We start from the raw sequence: 19,861 nt of genomic DNA on the forward strand, positions 1-19,861 counted from the left end.
TGGCCAAATTCTAAAATTCAAACTACATGATCAATTTAAAGAATGCAGGATCAAGGGAGATTTCAGAGCATAACATTTTCAAAAGGGAGCACAAAATCTTCAAAACTGGACTGGAATAAGAGTTACACTCTAGTGATTTCCTTACCAATGCTGGATGTCATCTAATACTACCAATGGACCACAAAAATTAATCACTACAATCAAATTGCAATTTCATTTACCACTCTCTTTAATTGTTGAAACTTGGGATGGTCGAATCGGATACCTCAGATCCAAATATCCGCAGACATTGCTCTTCATCGGATACATCGGATCCTAAGTCGTGGAAGACATTGGATCTTGATCCCAAATTTTTAATTATAGCTTCAGTGAATGCAATGCCTGTTAAGAGTGGAAAGAGTTCCCATTCTCTCTTCAAATGCACCGTCGCACTGAGATGCTTGTCCTACTCATGAACCATTTTGTTGAAAAGCTCTTGCAGGGGTTACAAAGCAGATTTTCAGGAAAATAAAAGAAGCAAAATACAACACCTGAAATCAAGTATCTAATCCGGATCCAAAAAATCCTGGATCCGTCCATTCCAAGTTTAATCACATACAAACAAGATTTTGAGAGACCAATATACAGTGGAACCTCGTTAAAGCGAGTATGGGCTATAGCGACACCCCCGCTATTACGAGAGATAGCCGATGCACCATCAATTGACCCTATAATATGCGTGTTTAAAAAATTCGTTTTTACGAGACCCTTTCGGTGTTGGATCTTGCTATAGCGAGGGTTTCACCACCGGAAGACTATCATCAAGACTCCTTAACCTCTGAAATTGCTAGCGATCTGTTAGAAATGAAGTTAATGGAGTGCTCAGTCTCAAATTTATGTGGTAAACTGTCGTTCGATAAATATAATGATTGACGAAACAATGCTTTGCATGATCTTTATTCAGTGCGGCGCTTATAAATTGTTTGAATAGTTAGTCGTTATTTGAGTAAGGAAATTTAGTGATGCAAAAAAACATCGCCTTTTGTCTGGATTTATGCTTACGTGTATCGGATAGATGTTTATCTGTCGCCGCACCACTCCTGTTCCTGTATATCTGTTCGCAACAGGTATATTGGCTATTATTTGCTTCACTTCCGGTAAAGCGACAATTCGCTATAGCGAGTGTTTATTAGTGCACCGTGGGGTGTCGTTATATCGAGGTTGCACTGTAGATATTGTTAATCCCAAACCTCAAAGTATCTGGGCTATTATGCAAGCACATTAGAATTAGAAAAAAATAATGTTTGCTTGATTGTTTAAATTACAAAAAAGCAAAAGAAATGTAAATAATTTTTAAGTGCATACTTCGTGGACCCCTTATTTAATTGGCAAATGAAACCAAACAAGCTCTCAGGGGCCCCACCTGTCACTGCCACAGCAAAAAGTGATAACGACAACATGAAGGAAAGAAATATGCTTATGGCCCTGGTGTACCATTAATCAATGAATATAATGATAGGGAAGCACGGACAGTGGATGGGGACCCCGGTTGAGGCCTTACAAGGTTACAAACACCGGGGCCGGGCCCAGTACCTCAACTGATACGTCTAGTCATCCCAGGGACGACTTTGGAGGGGAAGGAAAAGGGAAAGAGGCACCACAATGATTAGGAGCCCACCAATGCCTCCAGGGTGAGAATAGATTTGGAAAAGAAATGATAGGGAAATCCCAAATGCCGTCATATGGGCAGTGTGGGCCACTACTAGTGAACCTATGCCTAATGCATCTTTTGAAAGGGCAGATTTTTCTATGGAGAGTGAAAATCTTTCAAAATACAGTAAACTCTCGATTATACGAAGCAGGATTTTACGAAGTTTTCGATTATACGAAGTGACAGTGCGGTCCCGGCGAAAAGCCTATGGTAAATACATGGTGCTATTCGATTATACGAAGTTTCGATTATACGAAATGTTTCGAATTTACGAACCTCGGATCGGTCCCCAGGAGCAAAAGGCATTCGTTTATACGAACTATGGCGAAATATTTGTCAACAAAACTAGTTACGCCGGCGTAAGTAGCTAAAAAAATCAGCGCTTCCAACTGTGGTTCATCAAAAGTGTGAAATCGAAAATGATAGTGCAACTTTGGAGAGAAATGGTTCGCCTAAAACCTCACGGTGGGAATTTCGGGGAAGTAGCACTTAATTAAAATAGCGCGACTGATATAATGCCCCTATTTACGTGCCTATTCGTAAACATCGCATCGGCAATACTTCGTAGTTTAACATGTCAGGAAGGTCGAGCGGGGTATTTCGTACACTCCTAATTAACCCTTTGCACTGCTGTGAACGTACCTAGTACGTTCGCAAGGCAGGCTGCTGTGAACGTACTTCGAAGACTACTTGACTACTTTTCGCCGAAGCACTTCGAAGGGTCACTAACCCGGGACCCTTTCCTCGACGAGCTCACCCTCGCTGGCCCCTCTCTTCGACCCTCCGAGCGTGGGGCCTTTTCTCCCCAAAAGTGACCGCTCTGACTGCATTTTGAAAATCTATCAACCAATGCCATCATCAAAAATAATTGTTTGCATTGCACTCCTGCCTATCAGGCATTCAAGTACGTCTCTGAACCGTGTTTCTGCGATGAGGAATAACGACTTTGTTAACTTTGCTAAAATGGCCAAGTTAATAAAATTGTCATTTTTCATCGCAGAAACACGGTTCAAAGACGTACTTTATTTCCTCCACTACAATCGCAAATTGCTGGAAATCGGCCGGATTCCCTTTGATAGCGCATCATGAGGATGTTCTCGAGGTTGGTAATTGATACAACTAGCCTACTAGTAATTCTACAGCTATAATATCACGGCTATGGTTGATTCGTTACATTATACATTCAGGAAGCAGCAGCGGATAAAATCGCGGAGGAGATTAGAGGCTTAAAAGATGATTTTGAAAAATTCTTGGAAAAAGCAGGAAGAGCACAGCGCGCAACATCAAACGATTATATTGCCCTTGACGATGATCTCCGGGCTTGCGACAATGGGACGCCGGTACATGCGTCGGAAGAAGCAGCGGCCGGGACTAGTCATAATAGCAGTGACGACGAAGATGTAAGTGAAGTAATTTCACTAAATAAAAAAGAAGTACCCGCTGCCCTCCAAACATTAAGATATATTGATCTGGCTAATGAGTTAGGTCCCCAATTTCATTCCCATTTATGCAAGTGAGAAACCATGGTGGAAGCGGCGATGGAGAAGGGCAAAAAGGAAAAAAATAATTGATATTTTAGTAGTATCTTTTCGTGTATATAATAGCCTTCCTGAATAAACAACTTAAATATCTTAACCCTTTCGCGCCGGATCTTCGTTGAGGGAAATTCTTCCTCAATACGAGTCTCTTGAAAGTTTTCTTTACTCCACTGTACGAAGCTTTTTCGCGTCGACTGAAGGCAGTGGTTCCGTCCCTAACCATTTTTGCACCCAACTCAGTGGGGCGCCGATCCCTTTCCTCGGCCTCCGTCCCAGACCCTAGAGGGATTAAAAGCCCCTTCCTAGGACGAGTCCGCGGTCAACTGGCTAAAATATTAGTGCAAAATATATGCAAATATTTGTTGTTCGCATCGATTTTTTACATTAAAAATGAATTTTGTGTTTCTTTACTGAGCGTGCAGAAATTTTAAACGAAGTTCTAACGTTGATATAGACGAATTTAGTATATTTACTAGTTAGTCAATAACTCCGTTGATATTAACGTTAGAATTTTGTTTGAAATTTCCATGTGGTCAGCAAAAAAAGATGAATTCATTTATAGCAATAGATATCAAAAGTAAGCAACAAATATAGTTTTGGAAAACACACTGCAAATAACAGTAGTTGACCGCATGGAGAGGATAACAAAGGGTCGACCTAAGCAGCCGAAGATGGGACTGGGCTCGCGCTAAGGCGGATCATGAGGGGCGACTGCGTCCGTGGGTCTATTGTGTCCGCCACGGACACTTTTTCCGACCTGTGCCGCACAGGCGTGGCATTCGTTGCTTAAGTTAGGAAAATTAACGCCGCACAGGTGTGGCATTCGTTCTTTATGGGAAAAAATCGTCGCCGCACTGGTGTGGCATTCGGCGCGAAAGGATTAAGTATTGGGCTCTATTAACCACCAACTTATTTTTCAGTCTACTCGTAATGAAGACGCACTTCTAACCGTGAACTTTCTTCTCGCGCGTCTCCCCGTTTTCCCATCCCAAGAGATCTTTCTTTCCAAAGTCTTTGTTTACTTCCTCCCGCGACCTTCTGCTTATCTTGCTGACACCCATCTTACGCATCCCAAACCCCTCCTTCCCCAGCATTTCCCATTCACTCCCTCCCCCTTAAGGTGACAGAGGTCGAGTGTGTCGCAAAAAATACGGCCCCCAAACGTAGACTGAGGCAGAGCTGAAGGCCATATCCCCACCCTTCTTTCTCCTGCCCCCTTCACCACTCCTTTGTGCTGACCACACTTCTTTCCTCAGGCAATCCCCATCTCACTCTTATTCACCCCATCCACTGGGAACGTTCCCCGATTGTGGAGAAGGGCATGGTTCATCTTTACCTGCAACGGGGGTAAGTTATTAACCGGAGAGAGGCTGAAGAAGTATCTTCCACTATCAGGGAAATGGTGCCGCACTTATAATTCCCTCTCTTTTTCTCTGCTGACGTTTCAATTGAAATTATTTTCTTTGCTCTTTCCTCACTATATTTATTTATGATTATTGCGCGACTATTTTTAGTGCTAAAGCTAAGAAAATCTTTTCTCTACGTCAATGATTCTTTGCATAACTTTAAATACGGAGGAGAAAGGGACACGAAAAGTAAATGAGTTGACGAATGTACAGGTTTTTGCGTGTCATTTTTGGGAATTCACGCAAGTGAACCAATACTTCACACACGTTGAGAAATGATGAAACATGTCTTGTAGAAAAACAATCAATGCGGGTAATAACGTTTCCCTCTTTATTTCTCCGATAATGGAAATGTTTCTCCTGTCGTTTTCCGGTTGGAACCTTGCTCCTGTCGGCATAAAAGAAGAGAGAGAAATACCATATGAACATAGTACTTCACACCCGGTATGAAGAATATGGTCCGGATGAAGAATTAAGTCTTTCGTAGCAACGTCTGCGAAGATGATGGAGCACAGTTTCCGGACGGAGAGCTCAAACAGAATTTACTTCAAATATTCGCCAGAAGATAATCATATCTTACAAAATTTAGAATCGTAACTGAATATCAACAAAAATAACCAATGGAAAAGATAGCACATTCAACTGAATATACAGAGTAACTCGAAATATTAACTTACGAAGGTTATTTAGGAAACGGGTGGAGGCCCTCGTTTTTCTTTTTTTCTCGTCACTGATCTGAGCGATAGAGGGCGACATAAATGGCGGTTAGGCCGGCTACCGCTAACATTCCGTGGGTGCTGGAAACAAATACAGTAAAACCCCTTATTTACACTTTTCTAGGGACCCAAGAAAAAAAGTGTAAATTGAGGGAAAATGCAAATAGTGGGAAATAGAGAATTTTCACTTTTATTCATATACTGGCTTTGGAAATGTTAATTTTTTAATTGTTCACTAAGCATTATTCCACAACACTGTTTCCCTCTGAAGCACAGTGTTTTTTCTGGCAGAAAAAATTAAAAGATAATCCTGTTTTGTCTGCACTGAAAACATCTTTTGGGTTGTAACCTTCCAGAGCTCTAATATATTCAGATTCTTTCCACTGAGTTGCTGTCTCTATGTTAACATATTTGCTTTCACCACTCACCATCTTATATACAAGACTGTACCTATTTTTGAATCTATCCAACCAACCATTATAGATGCCATGGAATCTTCGATTCCCAATCTTGTGGGGAAATACTTTTTCTCAAGGGCCTTTGGGCCTGTTTACACGATACATTAACACAAACGAGTTCATTTCTCCTTGCATGAATGATTTTTGTGGACCGGAACGGGACATGTACGAATGTAGGCAGGTGCAGATCCAGGATTTTTTTCTGGGAGGGGCACAGAGGGCCTGACAGGCAAAAGATCTTGTCTTAATTGAGATTAAAAACAAGATATAGCAATGACTTTACAAAATTCTCTTTATTTTTATATCAAAGTTATTCTTATTGAATTAAATGACTGAGCCTCCTTGAGTAATACACAAAACAAAGCGAACATAATGATGTCCATCAGGGGGGGATCCAGGATTTCTTTCTGGGGGGCACAAGCAATGCCGTATCCAGGATTTTGTTCTGGAGGGGGGGGGGGGGGGAACAATGATACCACATTATACAAAACGAACGCAATGATAACCAGACCGTATTAAAAATCTTGCATATTTTTAAGTGTCTGGGGGGGCACGTGCCCCCCCCCCCCCCCCCCATAGATCCTCCTATGATAACCTTATTCAAATTTTGTCTCTTTTTTTAAGCATCTGGGGGGGCACGTCCCCTGCCCCTAAATCCAACTATGAATGCATGAACCAAATTTGAACAGGTTCTATTTTCTGTTCGTGCATACGCACAAGTTGGGTGAATACAGGGTGCATTTTGGTGTTCATAATTTAGACATTAACTTGTACGGGTTAATGAACTATGTAAACAGGCCTTTAGATGACACCATTTGCTGGGACATTTGATGATCTTGTACCTAAAAACTACTCTTTTAGAATTCGTTCTATTTATTCTTACCTGGAATTCTTCACATATATTCTCTTTTTCTATAAATGTCCGCACTGGTTTGCATATTTTACAATGGCATCGCGATTTTTCACCACGGTATTGAATGTTGAGACTGGGAATCCGATCGGATTGCCAGTCCCAACATTCGACTGGCTTCGCCAGCGTTTCAATCGATGCGGGTTCCGGTGTGGGAATCAACTATCTCTAAAATTTTCATTTTCTCGTCAATTAAAAATGTCCGTTTTTCACCAAGAATTTCCATTTTCAAGCCGGATCAATTCTATTTCCCGTACGAATTGAGGGTAACTCGGCAACACACGAGTATCTGAACTACTCCTCGGCGATCAAGTGCGTAGTACAAACTGTCATGGGAATTCATAATTTTTTAGGGTTACAATAGTTTGCGATACAATGCTATTTGAATGGGATAATTCAAGTTTAAATAAGTTTTTTAAGCATTTAATTAACCCATAATTGCTACGCAACGAAGTCAGCGCAAATGATCCCAGTTGTCGGTCAAGTTTTATAGTTCCGGCATTTATCACGATTCATCACGTCTGGTTTCCTTTCAAACTCTCGTATCAAATCATCGACTACATGATTATTGTCAACATTCCTTCAGGAGTTCTTGCATTATAATTAATACAGCTCGATTGCTCAAAACACCTACTTCCATATCGTGAATCTTTTCGCCGCTGACAGAAAACGAGATGACGTAGTTCAACTTTCCGACGTTAGTGGCGTTCTGTCCCGCCACATTCAAATTCTTCCCGAAAATAGTTCTCATTACGTCTCTCTCTCTCGGATTTTTAAATAAAAATGCACGAAAGGAAGCCAAAAGACAGTTTTTAAGGGCTGATATGCGCGATATATTGTTTTACTACGCAAAAATTTTTTTTAGTCGGCACGTCGTGATGCACATGGCGGGAAAACGAAAAAAACACGGCGTAAATACCGGGTTCTATTTACATTGGAGGGATAGGAAATATGACGGGACCCAGAAAAAAACTTGCAATTTGCGGGAAAACGTAAATTCCGATAACGCAAATACGGGGTTTTACTGTATCTATCTTACGCGAACTTAATAGTTGTTATTCGCTCCTAACCACAAATTTATAACATTAAATTCTTATAATAAACTTTGCAATTCATTATTTGATTACGTTTTCTAAACTGGTCGGAAATTTCTTAAGCGATCGTTGATGTTGAAGTATGAACAAGAAATGGGAACTTTATGGTGGTATAATTATTTAACGATTTTTCACATCATAAATCGATAACGAAAAGCCTTTTCTATGAATTATACAGAGAATAACCACCGAAAACATTTAAATAAGATCTCTAAAGACAAAAAACGGCGGAAGAAACAAAAGCGAACATTTTTTTCGTGACTTATGTAAAAGGTTTGAATTTACGAAACTCGATTTTACGAAGTGCCGATTTTCCGGTCCCACTGACTTCGTAAAATCAAGAGTTTACTGTAGTATGGACAGAAATACAATAGAAAAATGAATGAAAGGCATCTTCATCATACCTGTTTTAGACCATCTCTGTGTAAGCAGTGAAGAGTGGAGTCAGCCAGTGCAATTACTATATGTGCTGGGGGAGGTGTGGTAGTAGTCAAAGATGTTTGCGTGGTGGCAACGCAAGTGGCAGGGGAACTGCCCCGGTACATTGCTTGATGCTGCCATAGCTGGAAAAGCAAAAAAATAATATCCATAAGTGACAACTCAAAATTCACCTTTTCCATTTGATATAAAAAAATTGTGCTTAAATAAAGCTTACTCCTGCCTTTCATTAGCCTTTAGGAGCTTTGAATTGAAAAAAATGAGGATAGAACTCATACAAAATACATGTCATGTTTCACCTCCAGGCCATCCGTCACAAAATGAAAATAATCAGCCCAGACATAAGAACTACAGTAGACTCTCATTAATACGAACAACGTTATTGCCAACTTCTCATTTTCATGAAGTAAATCTTTGGTCCAAAAAAAAGGCCTAATACAATCTATAGCACAGTTACTGTAAAGTGTAGTTATTACAAAATTACAAACCTCAGTCCCGGCCCTGGTGGTTGTAAAATGAACTTGATTACAGAGTTCCACAAGTAAGCAACAGTATTTAGGTCGATATACATTAAGCTACGTCATAATCATTGCCCAACGTTTAAGTTCTCTTTGTGCACTGTGCCCAAGGCGTGAATTATGGTTTTTTCTTCAGTAAGAGATACTTAAGTATCCATGCAACATCATATAATATACTTCATCCCTGTGGAATCATAGTGATCCACTCACTACTGATCATAAATTGGCCTTACATAAGTCCCCTTCTGACAAAAATTCGACTTTTAGAAGATTTGAAAAATTAAAGCCCGCCTGAAATTTCAAATTTGGCAAGTATGGAGTTATCTGATGTAACACGGCGTGGTGTAAAGGAACTAGCCCTTTGGGCACAGTCTGAACAAATTATCAATTAATCCGTGGTGAACTTCAGAACTTTTCAGTGTGTCGCCCATTCTTCCTTCCCGCGGACAGTGATTTTTTGTTGGCTCCAGCCGCGTCGCACAGGCAGCTAGATCACTTCATTGAAATTAATGCAGTGTTGCATTTTGCAGTAAAACCACCCTTTTTGATGCCTTGCATAGTTTTATCAACTTACAAACAAGGTCTCGCAATGCACCTAGTTTGTATAACGAGGATTTACTGTATTTGTTCAAATTTAATCACGTATATCATACACATGACACTTAAGCTATTCTGCAACAACTATAAGTATGGGATATCGAAGGGACTGGCATTTTGGCAAGGCATGATTTTCCCCGATGATTCCTAAATGAAACACTATCACTAAGTTCATTATTACGAACTTCCCGTTTTTCGGTCCTGTGAACTTCGTAATAAAGAGAGTTTACTGTAGTGCTTTCTCGGTAAATTATGATAAGAAACCAAAGCATTCATACACATGTCACTCCATTAAGAATAGTGTATCGCTTCTCATTTCACAATAGTTTAACCGATCAATACCGTATATGCCTGAATATAGTCCCCCCCTTTTTTTCCAAAAATGCCTGTGGTAAAAGTAAAGGGGGGGGGACTATATTCAAAAGCATTTTTTAACTTTTCCCGAAACTGAAGCCTCAAAATTAGGGGGGGGTGGACTATATTCAGAGGGGGACTATATTAGGAGAAATACGGTATTCATTTACTGTCATGACTGCTTCATTCAAAATCACACGATTGCTTTCTGTTTAGGTGTTTAAAGATCACATGAGTTACATCTCCTGAGGGGAGATTGAAAATGATAGCTCAAAAACATCTAATGGATTTCATGTTTTTGATGTGTCAGCATAGTCCCGGAAAGTAGTAGTAACTTTAGCTGATAAAAATTTATTTCATTCACAATTAATTCAAGAGATCATATTTCTTGGAAGCCATCTCATTGATAAAATTAATCGCTACCTCCACAGAGGCTGTAAAAAAAATCACCAAAGCCAGAGGCACTCAAACAGCTTTATTCAAGTCACATTTCTAAAGATTTGATTTTTGGCAACCAGGTGTCAGATAATTAGTTTATAATCGCTATTAAAAAGACAGCAATGGAAGATATATCACTTAGTGAACATCAAGTGTGCATCTACTACTGTCACATTTCTAAAGCTTTGATTTTTGGCAACCAGGTGTCAGATACTTAGTTTATAATCGCTATTATAAAGACAGCAATGGAAGATATATCACTTAGTCAACATCAAGTGTGCACCTACTACTGTCACATTTCTAAAGCTTTGATTTTTGGCAACCAGGTGTCAGATACTTAGTTTATAATCACTATTAAAAAGACAGCTATGGAAGATATATCACTTGGTCAACATCAAGTGTGCACCTACCACTGTCTTTAGGGAATCAGGTTGAGGCTGAGAAGAAGATCCAGCAGGTGAAAGTGCAATAGCTGGGGTCTTTTGAAACAGTTTGTGAATGAAGAGTGGTTTCTCTCTAAGTTCCCATATTTCCACCAAGCAACTCTCTTCCCCATTAGAAACAACCACCAAAGCATCTGCATCTTCGCGTACCACAAAACGCAGTAATGACACATTCCGATCTGCGAAAAAATTCCAAATAATAATACATGGGACAACAATTTCAAACAATAGTTAATTATCTTTATAATTATATAAAAATACCAAGATAGTAAAGCTCACAAGAGGATAATCATAGCGAACCATGCTCCCATGGTATATTTAAAAGATATTTACCAAAAAGTAGGTCTTGCAGAGCTATTGAGTGGTGCAAAATATATGCAATCGTAATAATGCAGTACACTGCAAAAGCTGTAGATACCTCTGACTTTAAATTCTAATTAAACATTTTGAAAGAAAGGAAAGAAGGCCTTGTTTTAACAAACAAAATATGATACGAAAAGCATATTTTTTTAAATTGGCAAGCAGGTTAGACAAATGCTCAACTATGAATGATCAACAGAATAATATAGCAGAAATATATTCCAGTACAAAATATAGATTTGAGGAAAAATTCCTAATCCTCAAAATTTATAACCTAATAACTCACAGGGAGTGGCATCCTTAATTGTACTGGCTTGGAGAAAAAAAGATGGTAAGGCTTGGCAAGTCAAAGTGCACTTCTCCTCATCGCTGGATTTGACAGCTGCAACTCTGTAACACTGGACAGGAAGACTTACATTTCCACTAGTAACGGCAACTAAGAAATGCCCATCTGCAATAAAACAGACAGATTAAATAATACAGACAAATTGTAATGGGTTAAAATAATACAGACAATGTCGCAGTTATCATGAGAAAATCAGCATAACTGCACATATAGTAGTACATGGTATATTTGAAAAGTAAAAGAGCAAAAAATGGAATGATAGTATCAATGGACATGTAAACAAAGCAGGTAATATTATTACCTTTTAAGACGCCTGTATCATTAGAGTGGCCACCAATGAAAAAGTTTTACCATATTTATGGACATTTCAATTTAATACAGCAATAGGGTGGTTTCCCATTATTGTTTTATTGCCTAACTGAAAAGATTATTACGACTGGGGCAGATTAGGATAGGGTAGGGGGGATTATTACTCTTGGAGTACACATTTCACGCTTTTAGATTTTTAAATGACGATATCTATTTTTCGTGATTAAATGAAAAGTGAAAATTTTCAAAGGGGGAGCAAATGCGAAGGCTAAGTATGAATGCTGGGAAAAGCCAGTGTGACGTCATTCTGGTTCCCGCTGCCGCCGTGTGAGGTGACCTTGGGGCGAGGATATGTGTGCTGCTGCGATGCAGGCTGCCAGCAGGTAGCAGAGTACCCTGCTAGCAGGTAGCGCTTGGCATAATTAAGGATTATTAATACCTTATAAAACGTAGGAAACTTTCCTACCGTAGGGAGTTTTGATAGGTGATTATTAAGAGATGTTTCCCTGAGCTCTGTGCCTCATGCATGCATTGGTAATCTAAGACGATGTGAAACTCCTATTTACTCGTATAGAATCTAGGTCCCTGTGACATCACGTGGAGTAGCATCGCATAGGTGCCAATCTGGCCTTTTTCAAATGGGGTTAAAATGTACCATTAACATTCGTCTAAACTGGGATTTCTAAAACCAAATACATAATTTGTATATTATGAATACACTAATGTTGGGTAATGAATCACAATCAATGCCTTTCATTTTCTTTGGTAAAGGAAACTACCTTATTTAAGATAATTTTTTGTTTTTTATTTTTAAGGGTCAATACTATATTTAAGGCATAACTATACAATACATCAACCCATATCAGTTAATGCATGAACATGACAATGCACCATAAAACCAAAAAATTTATCCGAATGCGTGAATGGAAAATACAGCAGAATGCATTCCTTTTCATTTGATTTCACAACTAATAATGATCTTATAATGGGTACATAATTCATCCTACTACACAAACGCCAAACAACGTAAATGTAAATGCCAAAATTAGAGATGAGTCAAATAGCAGATTTCTCGAACTTGAATATCGAATTCGAATAGTAAATCATAGCTCGAATACTCGAATATCTCAATTTTTTAATACCTTGAATACATACTAGAATCGCACAAAGCATATTAAATACCATTCATCTATTTCACTTGATGAATATATAAATAAATAGGGATATACCAAATACACGCCCGAGTTGGCTAATTGTGAAGTTTGCTCCGAAAAAATTGTTGATATTCAACCAAAAATCAAGTGTGACTTCGGTTGCGAGTTGTTTTTTCACACCAGCTGTGTTGGCTTAACAAAAAGCTTGATAACTGCTATTGCTAACAACACGCAGTTACATTTTCAGTGCAACAAGTGTTTGTTCGCAACATGTGACTCGATGAAAAACATGGAAAAAAAGCAAGAAAAAATAATGCAGATTGTTACAGATCTCCAAGCGAAATTATCAAACTGCATAGACATAATGTTGAAGCAGAATGAAGAAATCGTTGCCTTAAAGTCGGCGAGTAAGAATTCGCACGTGAGTGATAATATACAAAATCAAGCGTACTCTAAAGTGTGCGTAATACCTCAATCAGGTGGTTCAGAAGTTATAAAAAAGGAAACTAAGATGGTTCGTTTCGATTACGGGTCTTCTTCAACACTTCTTAAGGACACCTACCGTCAAAATCCCTCGACGAAGAAATCACTTGCGCCCGACGTACAAGGTGAAGAGTTAAAACAAGCGTCAGGCAATGAAGTGGAGTTGACGAATGCTAGCCCTAGTAATAAAAACGGAATCATGTTGGGAACCAAGAATGAAGATTTCAAGCTCGTCACATACAAGAGAAAGCCGAGACCGAAACCAATCATTGGAACTGCAAGCACCAACAACACCATATCCGGCATCCCAAGGAAAACACATCTCCATGTGTGGCGTTTTAAAGTAGGTACCACAGTGGAAGCTGTAAGGAAATTTATTATCGATAAACTTCCAGATAAAGAGGTTGAGGTAGAAAAGCTGCAGGTAAGAGGGGACTCTTATGCCTCATTTCGCGTGTCTGCCGATTACAGGCTCAAAAATGAACTTGAAAATCCTGAATTTTGGCCAGAAAACGTACTAGTAAACAGGTTTTTTTTTCGGAAAGTTCGGAACAATCCCCCATCTACCTAAATGACGAATGGTACAATACTCCAGTTTTGAATGATAATATTTCCAATCAAAAAACAGTGAAAATAGCCAATGGTATAAGTGTTGCCCACATTAATATTCAGTGCATGAGGAACAAAACTACCCAATTAGAAGTGTACCTCCATAATACCGAACCAGACTTCTTGTGTGTATCTGAACACTGGATGAGTGCTGAAGAACTAAGTGTATTTTGTATTTGTAACTATAACTTGGTGAGTCAGTTTAGCCGCTCAACATACAAAAATGGGGGTGTAGCCATATTTGCACACAACAGGCTACGAAATGAAATTAGTGCTTTTAATGTCTCCAAATTCGTAGAAGAAAAAAACTTTGAGTGTGCAGTGTGTTTTCTCACAACAGCCATAGGGACTTTGGTACTTATATCACTATATCGTTCACCTGTGGGTGATTTCCATGTTTTTATAAACAACCTTGACAAACTTTTGGAACTACTTTATGTTAACCAAAGAATTCTAGTGATAACTGGTGATTTAAATTGTGACTATTTAGTGGATTCACCACAGAGGACGGAATTACTGAACATTGTGAAATCATATGGCTTATTATGTTTAATTGAGGAACCAACTCACGTGACAAAGACTTCTAAGTCATTAATTGACTATATGATAACAAACTATAATCATAGTAAGAGTGTATCCACTGTTGTTGACCTTGGTTTATCCGACCATCACATGATCATGTCGACGTTTGATTTGAAACTTCAGAGTGTCAGACCTAGTAAAATTACCACCAAGGTGTTCTCAAAGGAGAACATAAATTTTCTAAAAAGCGTTCTAATGTTGGAAACTTGGGAAAATGTTTATATATCTCACTCATTTGAGAATAGTTTTGAGATCTTTTACGACAAATTGCTCCATCATATAGAGTGTTGCATTCCAACCGTCACCATCAACATTAAAAATAGGAAAAACAAATGTAAAAAACCATGGCTCACTGATGAAATAATTAATTTGTCACGCATTGTAAAAGAAAAAGCACATAGATACAAAATTTCCCAGAATAATGAATTGTTCTTAGATTTTCAAAAGACAAAGAAGAAGTATACTGCTTTACTAAAATATTCAAAAAAATCTTTTAATGACAAACGAATAACTGAAGCACAAAATAAGACAAAGGAAACATGGAAAATTATCAATGCACAGCTCGGTAAAAAACGTAACCCATGCGTACCAAAATTTTTCAATGACGATGGTTCTTTAATAACTGATCCAAATATAGTATGCAATCGAATCAATGAAGCCTTTTGTAATTTAACAAAATCCCAGCTCATAAACAATAATAACAACCATTGTTTAGTAGATTACACCAGTGAAGTGCATTCCCTTTACCTTTATCCATGTGATGAAAAAGAAATGTTAATGTGCTTAGATAAATTATCTAACTCTTCAGTTCCTGGAGTTGATAATATACCTGGTCGACTAGTAGCGGATTTAAAAAACTTATTGTGCAACCATTACTATTTTTAGTCAATGAATCGCTGAGGCTAGGGATCTTTCCAGAACCCCTAAAACTGAGCAAAGTAATACCCGTGTACAAAAACAAAGGTAATAAGGATGATATAACCAACTATAGGCCTATCTCACTTTTAACACAGCTTTCTAAAGTTTTTGAACGTATATATTACAACAGATTACTTTCTTTTGTGGAAAAATACAAAATTCTTTCTAACTCTCAGTGGGGATACCGGAAAGGACGTTCTACAGAGGATGCCCTCATCACTGCCTGGAATTTTATTTCAAATTCTTTGGATAATGGCAAACAGGTCTTGGCATTATTTTTTGATTTCTCTTGTGCCTTTGATATGGTCAATCACTCCATACTCATAAACAAGTGTCACCAAAATGGAATCAGAGGAGTCGCACTGGAGTGGCTAAAATCATACCTTAGCAATAGAATGCAATGTGTTGAAATGAGACTTAGTGACACACTATGTAAATCAAACCAAAACAAGATAACGTCAGGTGTCCCTCAAGGTAGCATCTTGGGTCCTCTACTCTTCCTGATATTCATTAACGACTTGCCCTTGATTGTTAATAGCATCCAAGTCAAACCAGTCCTCTTTGCAGATGACACAAACTTCCTAATTTCAGCTAATGACATCAATGAAGTGCATCACTATGGTCAGCAAATATTAGACTTAGTCTGGAATTGGTGTCTTTCCAACAAATTAAAATTAAACAGTGCAAAAACTCAGTCTATGCTGTTTAACCCGAATCATTCCAAAGATTTTGGAACATTGACACTGAACAACCATACACTGAGTCTAACTAAAACTTGTAAATTCTAAGGGTTACAAATTGAAAATACTGGGAACTGGTCCTTCCATGTAAAAGACTTGTGTTCGAAATTGTCCCGAGTACTGTATAGTGTGAGGTTCCTAAAAGCATCCTTACCTCACAAGGCGATGATGTCAGTTTACCATTACAACTTTATAAGTAGAGTGACTTATGGTATTGTATTCTGGGGATCAACTGTAACGCTATTAGATACAATTTTCAAGATGCAAAAAAAGATTATAAGATGTATAATGAGTAAGCCTTATACTTATTCTTGTAAACCCTTATTCAAAGAACTGAATTTGTTAACAGTGCCTTGTATATATATATACCAACTATGTTTACTGATAAAAGAGAATATTAATGATTTACCAATTAATAATGATGTACATGAGCACCTAACTAGGTCTCATCGCCACATCCATGTTACCCTCCATAAAAAACGTATATCAGCAAAAAGTCCCATTGCAATGGGATCAAAAATATTTAATTTCCTTCCCAAAAGTATTAATTTGATTAATTCTAATAGGGAATTTAAATCTTCTTTAAAGAAATTTTTAATTAATAAGTGCTACTACAGTGTAAATGAATTTTTAAATGACAAATGAACTCTGACCATTTTTACATTTTTTAAGTGTTATGTTGATTACTTTGACATGTCTTATATCTATGTTGTATTCATAAGATCCTTGGACAAATAAAAAAATGTATTATTTATTTATTATTACATTTTAAATATCAACTTTTTATTTCAAATTTAATGAAATCATTTGCATCAATAACATCATTAAAAACCATATTTAAAAATAACATCACTAAAACTAAGAATCATTAAAAACTAGAGATGGGTCAAATAGCAGATTTCTCAAATTCGAATATCGAATTCGAATAGTAAATCATAGTTTGAATACTAGCATCGAATAATGGCGGTCCCGACGTATAATTTTCCTGCATCCATCATTTGATGAAAATGAGACGAAATATATACAATGTGTCATTTATGGCTAATAACGACAGGCACATAGTTTGAATCTTCCCTACGAGATGAAACTACCATAGGGAGAAGTTCAATGCTGTAGGATAGTAACATAAGCGCATTTCCCAAGATCGCTATCCCCCTCCATTCAGCACCCGCCTCCCCCCTCTAAGCTTTCCTTTTCTCCTAAATCAAATAAGATTCCAGCTCGTGCATGGATCGTATTAGGAAGACCTAAGCTTCGAAAGAAAATATCAAGTTACATGAGAACAAAAGAAACCTTTTTTCACGACTCCCCCTTTCTTGCCCGCTGATCTTTTTCAACTTACCCGCTACAAAGTTCCCCATTTCTGGAGGTCAACTGCTGCATGAGTCACCTATTAGCCCAAAAGGTGTCTAACAATACTTTTGGATTAAATTATTACGGAGGCTTCCGCGGTTAGTTATTTGGTGATGGTTTTCCGGGTTTACACGGGTATCAACGCGGTGTAAACCCGGAAAACCATCACCAATACTTTTGGATAACAAAAAAACTTTTGGATACTGGTATTATACTTTTATTAGATTGAAATATTAGTAATGTGCATGTTAATCAGAATGAGACCAAACAAGGCGTATTTCTAAGGTTATTTTAGCATTTTAAGCAAGGAAATAGTTGGAAAAATGCAATGAAGATTTAGATTTCTGCCTCCACCCATGCCTCGCCTTGTGCAATTTTGATAGAGCGCAAATTTGTTCCTCAGGGAAACATCCAAACGCAATGTAGCCTAATCAAATACCTTTAACGCTCTCTTGATAAAATGTGAACTTATGCTAAATAAACACGACATTGCTATCATTTTACGCATGTTAATAGTATTGCTTGCCTCAAATCTTCTTCTTTGTTTGTATGTTAATCGAAATCCATTGTTGAGCAATGGCCAAAAGTATTACTCATCATGTGGTCCAGATGGCCAGCCTACCGAAGTAATTTATCAACGAATTACCAAAGTATTTTAAACAATGCAGTAAAATGCTAAACAACTGCAACCATTTTTGCCAAATCAAAATTTTAAAAAAAGCAACCACAAGCAAAACAAGCCAAGAAAAAATAAGTTGCTTTTCACAGGATAAGTACCTAGCCTAAAGGTATGGTTTCACAAGCTTCTTCTCTCTATGCCCTCTTACAACAGTTAGGTTTAGGATGAGTGGCATTTTAGAGTCACAAGTATCTAGTAAAAAAAATAGGAGGGAGAAAAATGTGAATTACAAATAGTTAACAACCAAATTATTGAGCCTGTATTTTCTACCTTCCATTATCGTGTTAACCTGCACCAGCATTTGCAACATTCACGTGTGTAAATGCACAGAATGTGTGTGGGTGTAATTATGTTCACATTTTGAATACATAGATGTTCATGGCAGTTATGCTATTTTATGACTGGAAAAATAATTATTCAGATGGTAAAGAGTGCTTAGGGGTAATTACTATTCATGGAGACATATTACTGACTAACAGAGCAATTAAAAATCTAAAGAAAGTGGTTTGTAAAATAGCAACAGATATAATTTATACATAATTATTATTGATAAAGTTGAATACGTAACTCACTTTTCCCATAACAGATATCAACAGCTTTAATTCGGTGACGAGTAGTTCCAAGGCTCTCACTTGAAGTGTGTGCATGACTACCATCAAATGGTTTAGGAATCACCACTGCCCCAACCATTCCAGTACTGCTGATTACTAAGCAACCCTCTTGGGCCCTATTTCCAGTAAGTCTGACAGATTGGGCAAATCGTATATGGCTAAACTTTTCATTATAAAGAATACTGTCACGCTTTTCAGCAACCATGCTAACCTGAAAAATAACATACATATGAATAAGGCAGCAGTAAGGATGAGATTCCTATCCCGTCTACAAATCAAGACTTCGACTTATTTGAAATATAGGGTTATGGACAATTGAGAAAGAGCAAATTCATTTCAACCAACATTCAAACCTTTGACTTGCCCAATCAAGGTGACATTTCATTAAGTAATTCCTAAAAAAATGAATATCCAAAATAAAATCTTATATTCTTTACTTAATCTATTTCTAACGGCATAACTTCAATCACTAACTTCATAACTAATCAATTCATTGAAAATGGTACCGTTATCAAATAACATTGAGTAGGGGTTTATTAATGAAAAAGAGAATTTTAATAATCTATAAGATCAAGTTTTACCTAATACCATGATATGAGGTTGATGGAAACACTGAAAATAAAGCATTAAATTATTGGATGGATGGGCAATAGGGTGGTTTCCTTCATCAAAGAAAACGAAAGGCATTGATTGCGATTCGTTACCCACCATTAGTGTATTCATAATATACAAATTATTTTGTTTTAGAAATACCGGGTTAGACGAATGGCAATGGTCCATTTTTATCCTCATTTGAAAAGGGCCAGATTGGCGCCCATGCGATGCCACTCCACGTGACGTCACAGGGACCTAGTTTCTACACGAGAGGATAGGAGTTATACATCGTCTGAGGTTACCAATGCATGCATGAGGCACAGAGCTCAGGGAAACATGTCTTAACAATCACTTATTAAAACTGGCTAAGATCGGAAAGTTTTCCTCGTTTGATAAGTTATTAATAATCCTTATTTAAGCCAAGCGCTACCAGCCAGCAGGGTACTAGGCTAGCCGCTAGCAGCCTGCGTCGTATCAGCGCTAAGCCTCGCCTCAAGGTCACCTCGCAGGGCGGGAGGGGGAA

At 37.9% G+C, this 19,861-nt stretch overlaps 1 protein-coding gene across 1 annotated transcript in view; it reads right to left on the bottom strand.

Moving 5' to 3' along the window:
- LOC124165947 (mediator of RNA polymerase II transcription subunit 16) overlaps window positions 1-19,861 on the bottom strand; it is a 45,340-nt gene that overhangs the window by 20,175 nt on the left and 5,304 nt on the right. Inside the window, exons 4-7 of the mRNA XM_046543491.1 lie at window positions 18,706-18,955; window positions 11,247-11,411; window positions 10,568-10,779; window positions 8,217-8,375 (exon numbers count right to left, since the gene is read on the bottom strand). Coding sequence (XP_046399447.1) covers window positions 8,217-8,375; window positions 10,568-10,779; window positions 11,247-11,411; window positions 18,706-18,955 — 786 coding nt within the window. The remainder of the gene's footprint in view (window positions 1-8,216; window positions 8,376-10,567; window positions 10,780-11,246; window positions 11,412-18,705; window positions 18,956-19,861) is intronic.

Source organism: Ischnura elegans, chromosome 9 (genome assembly GCF_921293095.1).
Source record: "Ischnura elegans chromosome 9, ioIscEleg1.1, whole genome shotgun sequence".
In the NCBI taxonomy this organism is placed as follows: domain Eukaryota; kingdom Metazoa; phylum Arthropoda; class Insecta; order Odonata; family Coenagrionidae; genus Ischnura; species Ischnura elegans.